The 20740-nt window shown below is 36.9% G+C and overlaps 2 protein-coding genes across 2 annotated transcripts in view; one reads left to right on the top strand and one right to left on the bottom strand.

The window, feature by feature from the left end:
- Nucleotides 1-20740, bottom strand: part of GARS1 (glycyl-tRNA synthetase 1) — a 440746-nt gene that overhangs the window by 17828 nt on the left and 402178 nt on the right. Inside the window, exons 3-11 of the mRNA XM_050783225.1 lie at nucleotides 18501-18602; nucleotides 17356-17458; nucleotides 16186-16327; nucleotides 14564-14652; nucleotides 14113-14189; nucleotides 7621-7766; nucleotides 5095-5244; nucleotides 1588-1750; nucleotides 46-210 (exon numbers count right to left, since the gene is read on the bottom strand). Coding sequence (XP_050639182.1) covers nucleotides 46-210; nucleotides 1588-1750; nucleotides 5095-5244; nucleotides 7621-7766; nucleotides 14113-14189; nucleotides 14564-14652; nucleotides 16186-16327; nucleotides 17356-17458; nucleotides 18501-18602 — 1137 coding nt within the window. The remainder of the gene's footprint in view (nucleotides 1-45; nucleotides 211-1587; nucleotides 1751-5094; nucleotides 5245-7620; nucleotides 7767-14112; nucleotides 14190-14563; nucleotides 14653-16185; nucleotides 16328-17355; nucleotides 17459-18500; nucleotides 18603-20740) is intronic.
- GGCT (gamma-glutamylcyclotransferase) overlaps nucleotides 1-20740 on the top strand; it is a 1150694-nt gene that overhangs the window by 1040097 nt on the left and 89857 nt on the right. The gene's annotated exons all lie outside the window — the stretch shown is intronic.

The following is a 20740-nucleotide window of genomic DNA, read 5'->3' as shown; positions in this document are numbered from 1 at the left end:
AAGTTAACAATGTGAAAACCACATGGTAAACAGCACTCCACTTACGTAGGATGTTTTGGATTCTGCATCCCAACAGTCACAGGCGTAATGGGCCATCTCATTCTCCATGTGCTGCCGGAAGCGGAGTTTATCTGGAGATATTCCAACCTTCATGAGGTAGAGGTAGATGCGGCCAATGAAATAGCCTAATACTGTGTTATTAATCACACCCTAAATCAACCAGTAAGAAAGCAAGCATGGAGGAAGAAAAGAAAACACACATTAATTTGAAAGCCAAGATACCATTTTCCATTGACTCCTACTGAAAAATATTTGAAACCCAATGCAAACTATTTTATCTTGCTTTCAAAACAATTTCAAATACTCAGAATGAGATCTTGGTTATTTTTTAATGGGTTAATGTCAAGATGATGATAATGGAGTTATTCAAAATCTGTCCAACATACTTAGTGGGTCAGCAAAAATTCAGCCCAGTACCTCATACCTTCTAAATCTACAGTACTAAAAACAATATTCATAATGACACTAAAGAATGGCAAAGACGGCCGGGCGCGGTGGCTCAAGCCTATAATCCCAGCACTTTGGGAGGCCGAGACGGGCAGATCACGAGGTCAGGAGATCGAGACCATCCTGGCTAACACGGTGAAACCCTGTCTCTACTAAAAAATACAAAAACTAGCCAGGCGAGGCGGCGGGCACCTGTAGTCCCAGCTACTCGGGAGGCTGAGGCAGGAAAATGGCGTAAACCCGGGAGACAGAGTTTGCAGTGAGCTGAGATCCAGCCACTGCACTCCAGCCTGGGCCACAGAGCGAGACTCCGTCTCAAAAAAAATAAATAAAATAAAATAAAAAAGAATGGCAAAGACATTCCCTTCTGAATTAACCAAAGTAATGAGACATGTTGAGGGGATTTTAATGTATCCTTACCCACTGAAATTTGTGAACCCCATAGAGTACACATAATCATTTTAGTGTTTGGAAGGACCTTAGAAAACATCTAGCCCCATCACCATACACTACAGAGGTCTTCTCCGCAAAGTGGCTGACAAGCTATCGACCAATCTTGCCAGGAATATTTTCAGGGCCAGGAAGCTCACTGCTCCGCGAGGCAACTCATTCCACTAGTGGACAGCAGCTACTGTTGGCAAGTTTTCATGTACTCACTTCTCCAGGCAAATATTTACAAAGTGCTTATATGCAAGGCCTTATTCCACTGCTATGAATACAGAAGAGTCTGAAACCCAGGGGGCTTGCTCTCTGTGGCTCCAATTCTGTCTCCCCCAAAGTAGTACATACTGTTGAGAGTCAGATTGGTGAGGCACAATCAAACCAAGATCTATTTTCCAAGTGCTCTGCTAAACATTTGTTTTTCATGCTAGCCCCAAGGCCCACAAATTGAGATGTTCAGGTGATTTTTCTCTTACTATAATAATACTGTATAATAAATTCTTTACAAAACCAAGTACTGTATAAAAAGCAAATGACCGCCAAAATAAAATACTTTGTCACCCAGAACACATAGAATTTGCTAATTACTGCAAACCCTGAACAGGCACAATCTAAGTTAAGTTACCTCCAGAATCCTACCTGTTCAACAGCATCTCCCAGGCGCATTTTCCGAGCGGACTGTCCGCTGACCTGGGCTTTTGCTGAATACAAATAAAGGTGAAGGTCTGCCACATTTTGGAACTTGGGGTGGTCTTTCTCACTGGGATCGACAAAGTGCTCAATTTCTGCCATTGTGAATTCTCTGAAAGCAAAAACATAAGTAATATATCTGCATATTTAACTACAAAAAATAATAATAAAACAAACAGTAAATAAGGCCCCTATTTTCAACTGCATTCTAGTGATAAAGGCTCCATACTACAGTCATCATTTTTACTAAACAGAAAGTTGGTTTCCTAAGGGAATGGCTAAAAAAATTCTGAATTAAATTTGTCTGGGTAGTTGTTATTTTTATTTTTTTGATGTATTATATTTCTACAAATGTATGGGGTACATGTGAAGGTTGTTATTTTTAAACACATTAATGAAAATTTTATTACTCACTATTTAAAATAAACATGATCTAACTTCTCTGAAGTATTAATTCCTTCCCTCCAGCTACATTCAAAAAGATTATTAGTTTTAACTGAAAATAACTTGTTAAAGGCAGATTAATACAGTTTTTTAAATTAGGAAAACATACGCAAATAGCACATGCAAAATAAGAAATAAGATATTGAATAGTGACATCCAGATAAAATGGTTTTCCTTAACGCATTAGCAAGTCTTTATAAGTATACACTAAATGAAGTTCTTCATCCCATTCAAAGAATGGGAAATTAAAAGCGAAATGAAATGGTTCTTTAGTTTTCACAGCAGTTTGATTTCTTCTTCTTTACTGCTACAAAAAAGTAAATGACTGATAATGGCATCATACAGCTGGTTTCTTTGGAGTAAGAGTTTCTTAAATAAACTGTTATTCAAGGCAAAGGACATAAGGCATGAATTGAACAAGCTAACATCAAGCTAATTACCTAACGATGAAGTGCACACTGTAATGGTTTCCCAAAGAGATTTCTCTGAATGCAATTTAGTAGCTATTTGGGGGGAAAGTGTTTCAAGTTAATTTTATGAGTCAAAATCAATCTCTCTTCTTTCAAGAAAAATCACATTTTCTGGTGTACTTCCATGATTATCTCAGATGTTTTACAAGTAATGTAAAACTGCTTAAATGGATCCTAAAAATACATGAAATATACTGCAAAAGAGGTTTAATTTTTTAATTTTATTTTTTAATAGTGTCTCTTATTTGGTCCTGCAGCACCTATGTTTTAGCTGTCTTTCAACAACTAGGAAACATCTTCTGCGCCCATATAAATGTGAGAGAAACAAACATGATGTTTGTTCTCACATAGCTTGTAAATGGGCTGACAGCAACTGAACATCTACAATGCGGGACAGGATAAATTAAGAGCCCTGTTTAGAATCTCCAAAAGGCTGCTGCCAAAGTCTTTCCATCTGTTCCGTCACAAATCTCAGCACAGTGTCTATAGTTAATGATTCACTGTATACCTGAAATCTGCTCAAAGAGTAGATCTTAAGTAGATCTCACCACTAAAAAAAAAAAAAAAGTTACTATGTGAGGTGATAATTATGTTAATTAGCTTGACTGTGGTAATCATTTCACAATGTTTAAGCATATCAAAGCACCACACTGTGTGACTTGAAATCATACAAATCATACAAAATTTACTCATCAATAATCTCAGCTCATAGATAGGAGGCAGGAATCATCAGAATTCTGAGTAACTGTATCTGAGAGTTAGAGACTGTACCTGAAACTGTAGAGAACTAAAATATACACAGGCTAGGAAGACAGACAAGTCAATCAAAATAAAATAAAATTTTAGAAAGTCTTCATATGAACAATCTAATACCCCTAAACTAACAAAAGGAAATACAGCTATGCAAAGATTAATCACCAGAGAACTCTGCCATCAAGAAGAATCAGAACACTACATGTCCTACCATGGAACAAAAGCCAGGAGGATGCTGACTCATGAAAAAATTAGTGGACTTCTGGTCAGGAACTTGCAAGGGACATAACAAAACTAGCCAGAATTCAGACACAACACTTTGAAGTGAAAATGACCAAAGAATATACTGTTGAGAAACCCCAGAGCCTTTCCACCAGTTAACCCCTGGGATCACTCCCAAGTTCCAAGCTGGTTTCCCTACCCACCACTTTTTTACTGCACAGGCCCCAGACACTGCCTTACTTCTCAGTCCTTCTCAATAATCTTCCCATAGCTACTCTGTGTAAACCCTCTTCGTAACACTGGCTTTAGACAAGGTCAGTCTTACACAGCTTCCTCAGTTTGGGAAGGCATGCTTGCTAGATATTGAAACGGTCAAAAACAAACAAACAAACAAAAAAACACTCAGACACTGGGAAATAAAACAAAGACTCAAATCTGACAAATTTTTCATTGCTATCATACCTGGCTAAAGTTTCTGATGACCTCCTCTTTTTACATAAAAGCCCAGAGGGGTCCTTCCCCCCACTTCATCTAAGTTGTGCACATTCTTTCCTCTGTAAGTCCCTCCTTCCTAAACTATAAGCCTGAAGGGCCTAGAGATACAACTTGCACAGAACGTAGGCATCTTCTCCCAGGTGGCATCATGGGAACTCACAAGATGAGGCAGGTGCTGTGGATGCTTTGATTCAGAGTCAGTGCCTGGGCTATGTTAGGACTCAAGTCTGTAATTACAGTGAGTAAGAAGAGGAGACAGGAAATGGGTGGGTGCTGGGGCTGGGAAAACACTTTGGGGCCTTAGAAAGTTATGTTGAGCTACACCTCAGATTTTATATGGAATGTATTACACTGAGAGATGGTACCAGGAATAACATGTATAGAAATCACAAAAAGCTTAAGTCATAAAAACAGCTAAGTCATAATAAATTTCTAAAGAAATGTGGAAATCACCAGCTCCAATATGCCTTCCCACACAACCCTGGATAGATCAGACAAAAGTAGGCTAATTGAATAGAGGCAAGTGAGTGAATACAAGTCATGAGGGTAAGCTTGCTTGCTGGCCTTTCTGTCATATAGGCCCCCAAATACCTGGACGGAGGTTGTGTCCAGAACACCAGTGGGTTACTGATACATCCTCACCCCAACTTTACCAATGTTGTCTGCCCTAGACACCTAGAACAATCCTCCTGTCATAACTTTCACCCTATCCCCACTCCACACTTTCATACACATCACCATTGCCAGGAATGCCTTGGTTTAGACAATCAAGATACTACCATCCTCTAAATATATGATGAACAAGGAAAAAGGTAATTTTGGAGCAGGTGAGATTTAAGATATTCTCCATCCTCCTTCCTTTCCCTTCAAGTTCACTTTTGTCACTCAAAACTGCCTATCATCCTGGAGATTACATTTAGAGGATTCCAAATGTAAAACATGATTTTTGGAGAAGACAAAAATAAATTCATAATCAGGATTATGAAGCAGAATTGTTTCAATATAGCAAGCTTTCATTTTCAATGCAATGCCAAGGTCATTCACTAATTTGTAAGAGTAACCTGAGCAGTACCTGACTCTGATCAGTCCAGATCGAGGGGAGATCTCATTTCTAAAAGAATTTCCAATCTGGGCAGCAGCAAAAGGCAACTTTCCTTGGTTGAATTCCAAAAGTCGTTTGAAATTCAAGAAAATTCCCTGTGCAGTTTCTGGTCTCAAGTACCTATAAATTTAAGTAAATCAGTCTGTTACAAAGAAAGAAATTATGTTTTCCAACAATCCTGAAATTCTAGACACAAATCCTAAAAGTCCTAAATATACCATTTTCATGACAAAGTTGTACAGGCCCTAAAATGAAGTTTTAGAAACATTTTCCTCAGTATCAAACATTTTCACAGCAAGTATTAGAATATGTATTAATTAGTGTGGCAATACTACTGTTGGCAATGCCATTTCATTTAATTACATCAGTGAGTCAAAACCCCATTTCTCAAAAAGCAGAAATAAAAATAATTTTAAAACACCACCTCAGGCCAGGCGCAGTTGCTCACACCTGTAATCCCAGCACTTTGGAAGGCTGAGGTGGGCGGATCACCTGAGGTTGGGAGTCAAGATCAGCCTGACCAACATGGAGAAACCCCGACTCTACTAAAAATACAAAATCAGCCAGGTGTGGTAGCACATGCCTGTAATCCCAGCTACTCAGGAGGCTGAGGCAGGAGAATCGCTTGAACCCGGGAGGCAGAGGCTGCAGTTAGCCGAGATCACACCATTGCACTCCAGCCTGGGCAACAAGAGTGAAACTCCATCTCAAAAAACAAACAAACAAAAAAAAACACCACCTCTCCCATAGTGCCACCTGATGTTTTCTAAGTCATCATGTACATGAAGGCAGATGACAATCTTAGATCCTCTGGAAAATAATATCTACGCCTATGTTTAGCCCTGTTAACCCACATATTAAAACTTAACTGAGGGGCTAAAAAGAAATCAGTATGGGCTCACATTTAACATCAGCACTCACTTATCACTAACTATCACCTCACCAAGCCAGGTAATTTTCAATGTTTTTCAAATCATTTTATTCTCTGCAGTATTTTATATTTTCAACCAGAGGCTTGCACATTTCTCTGTATTTTAAAGATATAGTCAAGCAAATACACTATTAAAACCACTGCCCTCTCAATTTCCTAGGAAATATCCTGTGCAAAACATCTACTAAGGAAGTGCTCCCAATGGCCTACTTCAAAATAAGTATTTTACTAAAATAACTTCAAAACCAAGGGGTAAAAACCCTAAAATTGTACTCTCTTCTTACTTAACAGACAAACTCTTTTGATTTTTATGGCCCTTTCCAGATTTAATCCAAATGTAAGTAAAGTTTACGTGCATATTTACAGTTACTATGTATAAAATTATGTATTATTTATTTTATACTTTTCCACTTTCTAAATAATAGCACAAATTTCTCACATTAATAGTGGCAGAATATTATACTAAACTAATCCACTTTACTATAATTTGTTTAACCACTCTCAAATTACTGAATAGGTTATTTCTACTTTTAGTTTACATACTGCTTGTAAGTATAGTTTCCTTTCCTTCTGAATTATTTCCTTAGATCAGTTCCCAGAAATGGAACGTCTGGGTCACGGGTTATGTCTCGTTTTATGACTCTCTGTACATATGGCCAAAATGAAAGGCTTGCCACCGGCCTCTTTCCATGAAATATTCCAAATCAACCTGATGTCTCATTAGAATAATTAACTGTGACACATTTTGTCACAATTAATTTTTCTTATTCTTCAGTCCCTCCTCTGGGAAACATGATCTATCTAGCTCATGTAGCAAAAACCTACTCTCTTACCGTAACATAAGAAAAATATCTAAAGCTATGAAAGGGAACATTGGCTAAGTCTGTTAAACAGTGGACAAGGAATCAGAAGATAAAGATTCCAATTCTGAATCATACTGTAAACTAACCAGATATTCTTTATCCGTGAAAACCACATCTTTCAAATCAACAGGCTACACCTATGCTGTCCAATATGGTAGGCCACTAGTCACATGTCTATTTAAATTTCAATTAAGATGAAATAAATTTTAAAATTCAGTGCCTCAGAAGAACTTGACCCATTACGAGTGCTCAAGAGCCAAATGTGGCTGGTAGCTAATCACACTGGACAACACAGATTACAGAACATTTCCATCACTGCAGAAAGTTCCATTGGACAGTGTCAGGCTAAACTAAATGGTTTCTAAAGTATCCTTCAGCAATAAGTTCAATGGCTTTCAAAACCATTCTTCAACTGTCCCTTCTGCCCTATGCAGCTATAACTAGAAGATATAGTAATCAAAGATTTTATATCTATTTTATGGCAAAAAAAAATACATATATACCAAAACAGAAATTATATTCAGAAAGAACTTTTTTAAAGTAAGACTTATTTCTGCCATTATTTCTCCATAATATATTCATCTGTAGTTCTGTATATCACTTTTTAAAAGTTTTTCCTTCATAACATTGATATTTACCTTTTACTATAAGCAATTTTAAAAACTTCATTACATAAACAAGTAAACAATAAGTGATACACACCCAGGCATGTTTCCTCCAGGCCCAATGAAAGTCTTGAACATTAAGTTAAAAGATACTGGAGGGGATAGGTCATTTCCAGTAATGGGAGATTTTACATTATAGTTCACAAAAAGATCCGTAAGTTCTTGCTGTCCATAGTTATCAAGCTAAAGGACATATAAAGAAATTAGTGTAAAAGACAAAGAAAACAAGGCATAAGATATAAAGTATTATATAAAACCCTAGCAATCCACTGTTACAACTCACACAAAATTCAGGAACATCACAATTAACCTAACCTTCAGAACACCCACATTAAAACCATAACCAGCCGGGTGCTGTGGCTCACAGCTGTAATCCTAGCACTTTGGGAGGCCGAGACGGGTGGATCATGAGGTCAGGAGATCAAGACCATCCTGGCTAACACAGTGAAATCCCATCTCTACTAAAAATACAAAAAAAAAAAAAAAAAAAAAAAAAAAATTAGCCAGGCGTGGTGGCGGGCACCTGTAGTCCCAGCTACTCGGGAGGCTGAGGCAGAAGAATGGGGTGAACCCAGGAGGCGGAGCTTGCAGTGAGCCGAGATCACGCCACTGCACTCCAGCCTGGGCAACTGAGACTCCGTCTCAAAAAAAATAAATAAATAAAAATAAAAATAAAAAGCCCATAACCAATTTACACACTTTCCATTTATCAAGAGAGAAACAAAATATCTTTCTGGGACCTAAAACTCATATAGTCACTGTTTCAAAATGAAAGATAAAGCAAAATACCTCTTATTCAATTATAACAGTTATTAGTTGGCAAGAATCTGAAATTACATAAATAAGTTTACAAAGCTGAATTTTACTACTCTGAACACACTTAAGGTGCATTTCTGCATTTCTCTGTATTTTAAAGATCCAGTCAAGCAAATATACTATTAATAGCCACCACCCTCTCCTCAATTGAGTAATTAAATGTGCACTGAACTTTCCCTTAGGAGCTAAGATATTAAGCTCCTAGAAGATAGAAGCTGTATCTTATTAACCTCAGCATTTTCCAGTGTATTGCACATTCTATACATTGATCATCAATGCCAAATCCTGTAAAATGATGTATGACCTCCAATTCAAGAATTTCAAGTGGCTATGACAAACCATCTAATAGTAAGCAATATTTAAAACTTAAAAGTCTCCTAATAGAAACAAAGTAATTCAATAAATCAATTAATGGCCATAAGAACTGAAGCTTTGAGTTCAGAAAGACCTGGGTGTATCTCCCAACTCTATGCCACTTATGGGTTGTGTGACTACAGATTAAGTCTTACGTAACCTCTCTAAGAACAGGGGAGAACAGCATCTACCTCACTATGTAAGACTATTATGAAGATTAAAAACATGTAAAGTACTTAGCACAGGCAGGACCTGGTATATAATACCTACTCGATAAAGAGCAATTATGTTTGCTCCCCTCATAAATCCAATGGTATTTCCACTCCATAAAAAGGCAACTCACTCACACTAACCACATGTTCCAGGTTTGAACACGCGATTTAAAACACTAAGCCTTCTAGACTCTATTTCTACAGAATTTCTAGGGGGAATCCACAAGATAACATTATACAATTACCCAAGAGGCTGGATCAATGAGGAAACTGTTCCAGTGACCTTCAAGACACGGGTACCGTAAATATAAGCTGGTCCTACTACAGCAGAAAGTCAAAGAGCCTAAGGAACATCTATTTCCCAGGTAATTCAAGAATATATAGTGTTTTCCAATAAAAGGCATAATTTAAAAAGAAATCAGGAGGAAAAAGATTCCGCCAATATAGATAGAAATCAAAACCCCCGGGAAAGGGAATCTGGCAATATCTGACAAAATTACATTTGTATGTATCCTTTGACCCAGCAATCCCATTTCCAGGCATCTATCCCAAAGACACAATAGCAAAAACATGAAAATATATAAGCACAAGATTATTCGATGCAGCACTATCTGTAACGTTAAAGATGGGAAATAACCCAAATGTCCAGCAGTGGACAACTGCTTATATAAAATATATCTACACAATGCAGAATTATGTAGCTATAAAATGGAAGGAGGCAATCTCTATATACTATGAGGGACCAATCTCTGAAATATTTTGTTATGTGAAGAAAACCACCATGGAGAAGAGTGTATATGGAATGCAACCATTTATTTAGAAAGGGGGGCATACAAGTATCTATGTCTTTGTTTATATTCTATTTTTTTTTAAAAAGGCAGTTGTTTCAAGTTAAAAACTCCTCAGGAAGCAGGGAAGGTGAAGGGAAGAGAGATAGTAGACTACTTAAATATACCTTGTTTTTCAGATTTGCCTTTAGAGGTATAAAAAATGCTTTATATGATTATAAAACAAATTTTAATTTTTTAAAATTATACTTTAAGTTCTAGGGTACATGTGCACAAAGTGCAGGTTTGATACATAGGTATACATGCGCCATGTTGGTTTGCTGCACCCATCAACTCGTCATTCACATTAGGTATTTCTCCTAATGCTATCCCTCCCCCCCACCACCCCACCCCCTGACAGGTGTGTGATGTCCCCCACCCTGTGTCCAAGTGTTCTCATTGTTCAATTCCCACCTATGCGTGAGAACATGCAGTGTTTGGTTTTCTGTCCTTGTGATAGTTTGCTGAGAATGATGGCTTCCAGCTTCATCCATATCCCAGCAAAGGACGTGAATTCATCCTTTTTATGGCTGCATGGTATTCCATGGTATATATGTGCCATATTTTCTTAATCTAGTCTATCACTGATGGACATTTGGATTGGTTCCAAGTCTTTGCTATTGTGCTATATGATTATAATACAACTTTTTAAAAATGAAACCCTGAATACTGAAAATAAAATGAAATACATGCACTAACTGCATATCTAGCTGATGACATAACCACAGAGAGAGAATGACTCCAAGTGACTTTAAATACAGTTATCAGACTGTAAGACTACACACTGCTGGCATATCCCTAAAGAAAAGAATAAAAATGTTTTTAACTGTTTTCAACATTTATATTGCCGATGGTGGTGTGGGTACTGTCATTCTGAGACTGTTAACATATACAGTGGGCGATAAGGCATGTCAATAGTTATGTTTTGTTACTGAGAAGTGGGATTTTTGGTGAGGTTTACATGAAGGAGAGAGATTTAAGATTAACATAGTAAAAAGCCCATAAACCTAACTTTAAGTAAACTATTAAGTATCTACATTAACTCACGAAAATTTTATCTTTTAAAAAATACCAATTTCCTAGCTCAGATCACTGACAAGGTCTATAATTAGTGATCAATACCATCCCCACTAGTAAGTACCAGGGCTCTTTGGAGAAATGTCTGATTCCAAGTCTGGGACAGGAAATGTACAAGATGAGATGGCAATATCTTGTCATATTAAAGGAAGTTTTCAGAGACTACTAGGGCTGTGTCAAAAGGACTCAGCAGAGAACTCCTAGTCACCAAAGACTGGACAATTTCACATCAATAAGATAAATGCAACTGACTGAATATCAAATATTTGAATCTAAAGTTCACAACAGCAGGAGGAAAAAAGGAAAAGGCAGGCAGGAACTCGTGAATTTCTGAAGGATGTTAGGGAACCAACTAATGGAAAACAGGTTAAAAAAGACAATGGGTGGGAGAATGGATTAAGCACTTTTTCTCACTTTTCTTTATAAATGGTGTCTCAGAGAAATCAAATAGTTGATAGAAAAAGTTTTTCCATACAGAAATAGTCTAGCTAAAAAATATATATATAACAGAATGACAAAAATCACCATTTTGAAACCCCCTCATCAGTTAATGCACCTAAACAATGGACATCAATGGCCACAGCCCACAGAAGAGCTGACCAGGTACTATGTACCTCTGGACAGGAGGCCATAACACCACTTAATCAAATGTCTTGCCAAAAATACCTGGTGAAGCCTCTAAATCTAATACAGAAAAAGATGAACATGTGTAACCTCACTACAATAACATAATTAGCCAAATCCAGACCAAATTCCAGTAGAAAACAATAAGGAACAAATGACTCAGCTTCTTGAAAAAAATTTTAATGAAAATGCTGGGAAAAAAAGGGAATGAGGGAAGGCCATATAGATTGGAAGAGATTTAAGAAACATATCAACCAATCACAAAGTACAGACTTTATCTGGATCCCAATTCAAATTTTAAAAACTGGAAATATTTAAGACAGCCTAGAAAACATGAACACTGATTAAATATTTGATACTAAATTATTAACATTTCCCAAGGTAAGAGGATTGAAAAAGATTTTTAAATCATTTAAAAAGCCTTTATTTTTAAAGGATTTTTCTCTTTTAGAGATAGATAATGAAAAATTCACAGGTATAATAAAATAATGTTTGAGATCTGCTTCAAAAAAATTCAGGCTGGGCACCATGGCTCACATCTGTAAACCTAGCCCTTTGGGAGGTCCAGACAGGAGGATCGCTTGAGCTCAGGAGGTCGTGGCTGCAGTGAGCCACGTTCATGCCCCTGCACTCCAGCCTGTGCTACAGAGTGGGACTCTGTCCCCACCCTACCACACACAAAAAATTAGGGGAAAGAAGTCAGTAAAGTGAGAGGGGAATAGATACAAAAAAATTTAACAGTGAAGCACGGGGATAGGTACGTAATTGTTTATTACGTTTTTATTTAACATATAAAATTTCGTATGTTTTGAATTTTTCATAAACAAGTTAAAAATGATTTTTAAAACTGGAACATCCAGAGATGGGCCAGCGAAAACAGAGACGAGAAACAAAAGAATTCGTTCTGAGCTGTTAAATCCACATAATAGGAGTAGAGGTCTTCCTACCACAGAAGGTGAATCAGGACCTTTAAAGAAACAATCGTGCTTCATAAAGCTGAAAAGGAGTCAGACACTAAGGTGCAGAAAACGCTATTCTGTGCTTAAGCAACAGATGGGCTTTCAGCCAGTGAATCCACCAGGGCCATTTCTGAGTGCTACACCATTTCCCATGGGTCCCTAACTTTTCATTGAAGATTATATTGACAGCTGTACATGTATCTGATATGGCAAATCAAAAAACAAATTGCTCTCCTAGAACACGGATCTGAAATAAAAGAGAAGGTCATTGCTCAAACAATAAATTGACTTGTCAAATCAACTAGTTACTTCCCAACTCTGACAACGTACTTGGAAATGAATGATACTGTTAAGGTCAAAAACATATATATACACAAAACCTCAGTAAATCTAAAATTCTGAATGGAAAATTTTAGGGATACTTAGAGGCACTTTCCATTTTTTCTAATAAAGGGCATGCCTTTGGAAAAGAAAATGAGATGAACATGTGGCTTCAACAGCATCAAAATATAAGAAATAATTTTCTAAACCATCAATAACTGTACTAAAACAATGAGCTTCAAGCAAGGGATAAAATTATACTCCACAAGGATCAAAATAAATCAGCAGATGATTCAACAGCCAAATTAAGAGAGTTTTCAATGTAAATGAAGGAGAAATTATTTTAGCAATGTTGGAAAGTTAACTATCACAGAGAAAAATAAGCATGCTAAAAAAAAAATTAGAACAGTGGAAAAGTATCCAGTAATTCCCATGAGAAAAAAACAACAAATTAGGGAGTTCTATATTCAGACACAGAGAGAGACAGAGATCTGTGTAAAGAAAATAGGTTTAATCACTGTACTGGTTTTTTGTTTGTTTTTCACCCAAGGAAGTAAATAAAATTTAAGAAGTGAGCCTCAGTAGACCTCATGAGTAAACATGGTGTTGGAGAAACGTACTTTGCCTAAACGGAACAGCCGATAGATGCGGTGAGACACTAGCAACATATATACCTGAGCACATGCATCTTCCCAGGGAGACGTGCAGTTTTGATCATATTCTTAGGGTGGTCTGTGACTCAAAAAAAGGATAAGAACTACTTCTAATATAGAAAGTATTCCTGCAATTGGCAAAAGGTGAGAATAAATTATCTCTGTGGTCTCTTTGTTGTCTTATCTAAAATTTGTCAGCTTAAATATACAAATTATAAAACTTCAGAACTACAGGCAAACTGAGAAAAGCAAGGACAGAAAAGTAGGGACCTGCTGATGAGGTTCTAAGAATAACAGCACAAAATCAGGGGCAGATCAAAACAGCTAGTGAGAAAGTGCTCATCAAGTTATCTGCCCTGAAATCTCCACACCAGTGCTGAACACTACCCATCATCAGTCACTCCTGTGGTTTTAGCTATTAAATCCAGAAAAGCAGTTTCCAAGGACAGACAAATTTAATGCCTATTTACACTAACTTGTTAGTTTTGGCTGAAATAAAGGGTTAGTCACAAAAGAGAGAAGAAAATAAAACTGCAAAAAAAGAGATGCTATAAAGGACAGAATTAACCTCTGCTTCTTTACAGTGTGGCCAGGGTCAGCATAATGGGAAATGCAACAATCATTAAACACTGGAAGAAGGACAGCGACCACCTAGGTTACTCTGATAACATCTCTAGAGTACTCACCTGGGCCAAAACACTTTCCATCTCTGATTTCTTTTCGACAGAACACTTCTTATCAGACATCAATTTCTGTAAATGAGCTGTAAGAACAGTGTTGACATATGATAATCAACGGGAAAAAGGACAATGCACTTTTCAGTTTCAATGCTGGACAATTAAAAAGTAAATCCATGGATAAAGTTCTTAATTTACATGAATCCCATGGTTGATTTTACAGCAGTAGTCATGGTATTGTCTTGATTCATTTGCTAATTAGAAAAATCATCTGTATGTAACTAATTAATCTACACAAAACTTTTTTAAAAAATAAGGGACTTGATTTATATACTTAAGATCTGTGCACTTTACTCTTTGAATGTTATGCCTCAATAAAACATTTAATGGAGAACATCTGAGAGAAAGTTTAAACCTTTTATTTTGATCAATCCTACCTGAAGGAGATGAAGAACCTCACCTTTTAATAGATGGTCAGCCCGAAAACATTCTCCATTTTTTACATCTTTCACCATGAAGTCAGCAAATTTGTCTACATGGCCAGAGGTCCTAAATTAACAAACGCCAACTCAATTAGTCATTCTCATACAAATTACACCTAGATATTACCTTATAATTCCCCATCAGTGTTTATATCTGTGTATCTCAAAGATGGAAGCTCCCACATCTATAGTAATGATGTATCCATGACAGATGGTAATGTATGCCAGAGAAAATTCTTCCTCAAATCTATTTTTCACCCTCTCCCACATTCTTCCTTCCCATAAGAAAAAACACATTAACTACACAATAAAAAGACAATTCTTTTCTACAAGTTGTCATAAAGTCTGTACTATTCTTCAGGATCAATTAATCCATGCCTATGCCATTATTATTAGTGATCTAAACAAAGGTCAAAATCATTGGGAATTTGACTAGTTAAAAATTCATGGCAGTTCAGTATAGACATTGAACCTTAAGAAAGTGGTTCCTGCCACTGAAACCTGTACTGACATTGGTATTATCTCTACAAAGTTCCTATTGGTGGAACAAGTAGCTAAAAGGATAGGTAGTCTTGATCTTATAGAGCCATCATCCAGAATTCCTCATCTTAACTGGCTGAAATTATTAAGAGAACCTAACGAATGCCAATAGTAAAAATCAGCTCTCCACCAGGCAACCTTAAATGAATAATGACGAGTTACAAAATGACAAGAATTCCTCTTTGAGTTTCACATTCTGAAATTCTTCCCTACTTTGGGAGGCCAAGGCGGGCGGATCACTAGGTCAGGAGATCAAGACCACCCCGGCTAACACAGTAAAACCCCGTCTCTAATAAAAATACAAAAAAAATTGGCCAGACGTGGTGGCGGATGCCTGTAGTCCCAGCTACTTGGGAGGCTGAGGCAGGAGAATGGCGTGAACCCAGCAGGTGGAGCTTGCAGTGAGCCGAGATCAAGCCACTGCACTCCAGCCTGGGCGACAGAGCGAGACTCCGTCTCAAAAAAAAAAAAAAATTCTGCCCTACTTTCAATAATGTTGGTAGGAATAATCTAAGTTTCTGCATTGAAATTTCAATACAAATAGTATTTAACTGAAAATCTCTACAAATATACCTTTGCTCAGAACTTCTAAAAACTTGTATTAAGGAAATAATCAAGGATACACCCAAAAATCCATCTATCAAGATATTCAGTGCAGTCAAAAATGAGAAACACCTTAATGCTTTCAATATGGCACAAACTAACATATTATGGTACTTCCATAAAACAATACTATGCTGTCATTAAAAATGCTTTAGATGAATAGTTAATGACATGAGTATGTATTAATCTATATTACATGAAAATAAGCAGTGTACTGCTAACACTGAAATACATAGGGACATACAGAAAAAACAGATTGGAAGGACAAACACAATCATCTTAACATGGCTATCTGTGAGCAGAAGGTATATGTTTGTTTTTCCATATTTTCCAGATTTTCTACATGAACATGAGTAGTTCTTTATAATCAGGAAGTTATTTAGATAAGCATATTAAATAATTTAATAAGTTGTTTTATTTAAAGTAGGATTCCCCCCACTCCAAAGTAGGATCTCACTTTAAAACTGGCTCAGGGGTGAGCATGGTGCAATCGATCTCCAGGATCTGTTCCTCTTGGATAAAGTGCTGCCTCCAGGTCTGAATAATATTGTTCTTCAAAGCACAGCCAACTGGCCCAAAGTCATACAGACCACTAACACCTATAGAATATGAGAGGAAAACATGTACTTTACTTTGTTACTCTGAACAAATGAAGGCAAGGAGACATGAGAAACTGATACCTACAAGACTTCACATACTCCCTAAAAGTGTATTCAAGTCAACAATGCAAATCCCTCAATACTGAAGAGCCTTACTTTCAGCTAGCTGATGGAAGTAAAATAAAAAAGCTCTTACACCATTTACTAATTTCCTATTTATTCCCTAATTTCAAGCAGGACTAGCCCAAAATCTACAACAAAAGTTCCCCTTATACAAGAAACAGAATGAAAAAACAGATTATAGTTTTCTGCCATAAAAATTAGAAAATAATTTCTCACAACATCTGATAACAATGAGCTATAATTTTAGCATCCAATTCTCTACTTTATTCCTGGGTATTTGAGGCACTATTTAACCTCAAAAGGGTAAACATTTACAGATCTGCTTAGCCAAACTCAAGTCAACTTTCAGTGGCAAAGTACTATATGTCTAACGTTGTTGTAATAATCTACTGACTATGAAAAATACAGTTTTACATTTCATCAGTGAATTGCATTTGCCTATATACCTTCATATGGCATTCAGAGTGATTGATCTACATCCCTGGGACGAATGCTTTCTCCTGGCAGATGACCATAAAGAATAAACTAAGGACTGTTTTATCACCGCCCCTGTGTGAAGGGTCACAGTATAGTTAGCCAGTACTATAATGGCCCTCTGTCGCTCCTCAGTCACATTGCATTTTAAAAAGAGTACATGAGTACACAGACACATCAAATGCATACATGGGCCTCCAACAATCCCCTACATCCTAATGGAAAATAGTGCTCTCCAAGAATAAATACAGTGGGGAAAAATAACAGGTATTACACCAAATGGTGACTCCAAGCAAACAAAAGCAAAACATCTATCCCCTGCTTTGTGGCCTGATACAAGCAGATACCAACAGGCAAGCCATGTTCTCGATTTAAGTATAATATTAGAGCCACTAACAACACAACAGTTCTTTTTGTCGTTAATCCCTTACCTCCATAAATAGCAAAAGCTTGATCATAGAAAAACCTCCTCTTCAGGGTATCTTCCATTTTTGCTCGGTCTACAATATCATCTTTGGGCTGTAATGCCAGCTCCTGTTAGACATTAAATAAAAAGTGAGTGATTGGAGGGGTGGGTGGGAATCTGAACTTATGTATCTGAATTTAGTTTATTCCTCACCAGAATTAAATATAAAATTTATCAAACAGACAAGATTTTGACAGGTTAAAAACAATAGAAGCCACAGGTCTTTTTTTCCCTTTGAGTAATATAAAAGATACCTTTACTTCATCATTTAGGAAAATATATGATCATTTCCAAGATTACAAGACTAAGCTTGGCCAGGTGCGGTGGCTCATGCCTGTAATTCCAGTACTTTGGGAGGCTGAAGTGGTGGATCACCTGATGTCAGGAGTTCAAGTCCAGCCTGGCCAACATGGCAAAACACTGTCTCTACTAAAATACAAAAATTAGCTGGGTGTGGTGGCGGGCACCTGTAATCCCAGCTATTTGGGAGGCTGAGGCAGGAGAACCACTTGAACCTGGGAGGCAGAGGTTGCAGTGAGCTGAGATCGCACCATTGCACTCCAGCCTGGGCAACAGAGTGAGACTCCGTCTCAAAAAAAAAAAAAAGACTAAGTTTACTTCGATGTAGATACTGATAAGCAATATAAGCAATATTTGAATTGTTAGTGGATTGCTATAGCAAAATGATTAATTTAAAACCCCAAACAACTTAAGTTTGGTGATGGGAGATCTATTGTTTGAAAGGTCTGGGAGCAGGTATCAAATAAACAGACTTTTTCCTTAAAACAAACAAACAAAAATCATTATTTCCAGACATAAGAGAAGTCGTAAAGAAGAGCACAGTCCTTTCCATGGAAATTCATGCAGCGTATTGAGTCCAGAATTTGCAGGGTCAGGAAGGCGTTATTAAAAAGTTGACATTTTGAGTTGCATTTTGAAAGGATGAGGAGTCTACCAGGTAGAGGGAAAGGAGAAGAAGGCACTATGGATAAACAGATAAACCAAATGATACTTGTTCAGAAACTTTTCTAGGTCTCTCCCATCCAAAGAAATTAAAGATGAACAATCCTATACCTACTTACGTTCCTATTTTAGCATCCCAGGACTCACCTTTGCTTCCAGAACCCTCTTGCGGGCTTTGAGCTCAGCCACTGCTTTGTCTACATCTACTTGGGGTGCTTTATCTTCTTTGAGTTTTCGCACAAGATCTCCCTAGCCAACAAAAAGAATTTATATTCAGGATTGGTTTCAGAAGTCAAGAAATGTTAGAAATGTGTTTTTAAGCATGCCTTTTAAAAAGTCTATGTAAGAATGATACAATTCAGGTCAAGTGTGGTGGCTCACGCCTGTAATGCCAGCACTTTGGAAGGCCCTCTTCACCACCTGAGGTCAGGAGTTTCAGATCATTCTGGCCAACATGGTGATACCCCATCACTACTAAACACACAAATCAGCCAGCCGTGGTGGTGGGCGCCTGTAATCCCAGCCACTCGGGAGGCTGAGGCAGGAGAATCACTTGAACCCGGAAGGCAGAGGTTGCAGTGAGCTAAGATCATGTACGTCACTGCACTCCAGCCTGGGCGACAAAGTGAGACTCCGTCTCAAAATGAAAAAAAAAAAAAAAAAAGAATTATGCAATTCAAATGTTTATTATGCGAGTGGTCATTATGAATGAAGGTCTCTGCCCTCTTCATTTATAATCTAGAAGAACATACAGGCAAGTTAACAAATAACTGCTCACAGGGTGAATTTTTTCCTTTGGGTATAGAGGGGAGAAAAAGGAGGGGAGAAAAGCATTGATTAAAAAGTAAGAAAGAGCAAGATCTGTACTGAGAACACAGAAGAACCAATAAATTGACCACCCTCTTAAATCTCTCTCCTCTCGCTTACAAAAAACAAAAAAATATTATTCAGTTTTCCTCCCACTTCTCTGATCATTCTTCTCAGTCACTGCTGGCTCATCTTCCTTTGCCTTTCTCTTTATAGTTGAAATTTTTTCCTTGCTAATATTTCTGAATTATTTTATTAACTTCCAACAACCTATACTAATTCCATATTTATAGTAATATGGTGAACTAGATCATCTGAGAAAACAAACAAAATATTACCTATATAGGATGAAAAACTTTCAGCTGAGTAATTAAAGTTGTTAAATTGATAGAGCCCTTGGGCACCCAACAGAGTTTTTAATTTCAGTGATCCATTTCCATACAATATGTGGTTCATTTTCACACTGCATGATTGTTTTTGGTAGTCTCTTGTTCTTTGCTCATGTTTTTGAGTCCTCCTTCTATTTTAAAAAATTATCTTAAGCATTTTAAAAGTATGTGATTATTCTAATACTTTTGGAGAATCTAATTCTATTATCATTTCCCCTGAGTCTCACTCAAGGTGGCTCGTTTCCTTGTGGGTTTTTAAATTTCGAGTTTAGCACTTATTATTTTGGTAACCGTAATCTGTGAAATATCCTAGAAGACCAATGTGGAAAGTCTGCTTCTTTTGCAATATGACGTTCTGGTTAAAGTATATGAAGAAAGACATACATAGGTGGAAAAGGAAAAATAATTTTAAAAGCCGTTTCGCATAATTGTGGATATTCTTTGATACTACCTCAAAACTCTGACAAGTGTTACTTTCTTCAAGGTTATTTCTAACTCAGAAACTATAGCAATGAATTTTTTGTACTGTTAGAATAAATCTATTAATGTATCTTAAGTTTTGAATGGCTCTTTCACCAATACCTGATTTCATATCATGCACTGGTCACCTGGAAAAATATTGGTTCACTGAGTTATGCAGATTATCCAACTACTATCAAAAAAAAAAAATCCACGTTTGTTAATATCACCACTCATCTCATCACAAATATCTTTAAGGACTGTGAAGCTGCCAAGCTCACAGCAAAAGATACGCGTTTTCTCAGATTCTAAAATTTCCCCAAAGGTTATTATTGGCCACAAATAGTAACCACTGTTTTCTTAAAGTGACAAACTCACTCATTCATTTTCCAGATTAACAAATTTCTATGAAACGTGCTACTAACAAGACCAGTCGTTAAGTAAAAATCCCACTCCGGAAAGGTTTTCAATTGCACTTCACAATGGAATTATCCAAAATGGATAGGGGTGACAGTGTGTCTCACTTCCCCATAAACAAAAAATGGGTAAAATTAGATCCTCTTTAAATTATCTTTCAGCTGACATCGGACTCAATAATTCACACAATTAACTAACTGATATATGTATGTTCCTGGAAAATTAGAAAAAATATCCAAACTAACTTAAATCAACTAACTCACATATTCGGAAAATATCTTAAAGTACAAAACAATTAATAATCAAGACAATATA

This window comes from Macaca thibetana, chromosome 3 (genome assembly GCF_024542745.1).
Source record: "Macaca thibetana thibetana isolate TM-01 chromosome 3, ASM2454274v1, whole genome shotgun sequence".
NCBI classification, from domain to species: Eukaryota; Metazoa; Chordata; class Mammalia; order Primates; family Cercopithecidae; genus Macaca; species Macaca thibetana.
This window is presented reverse-complemented; position numbering and strand designations above follow the sequence as displayed.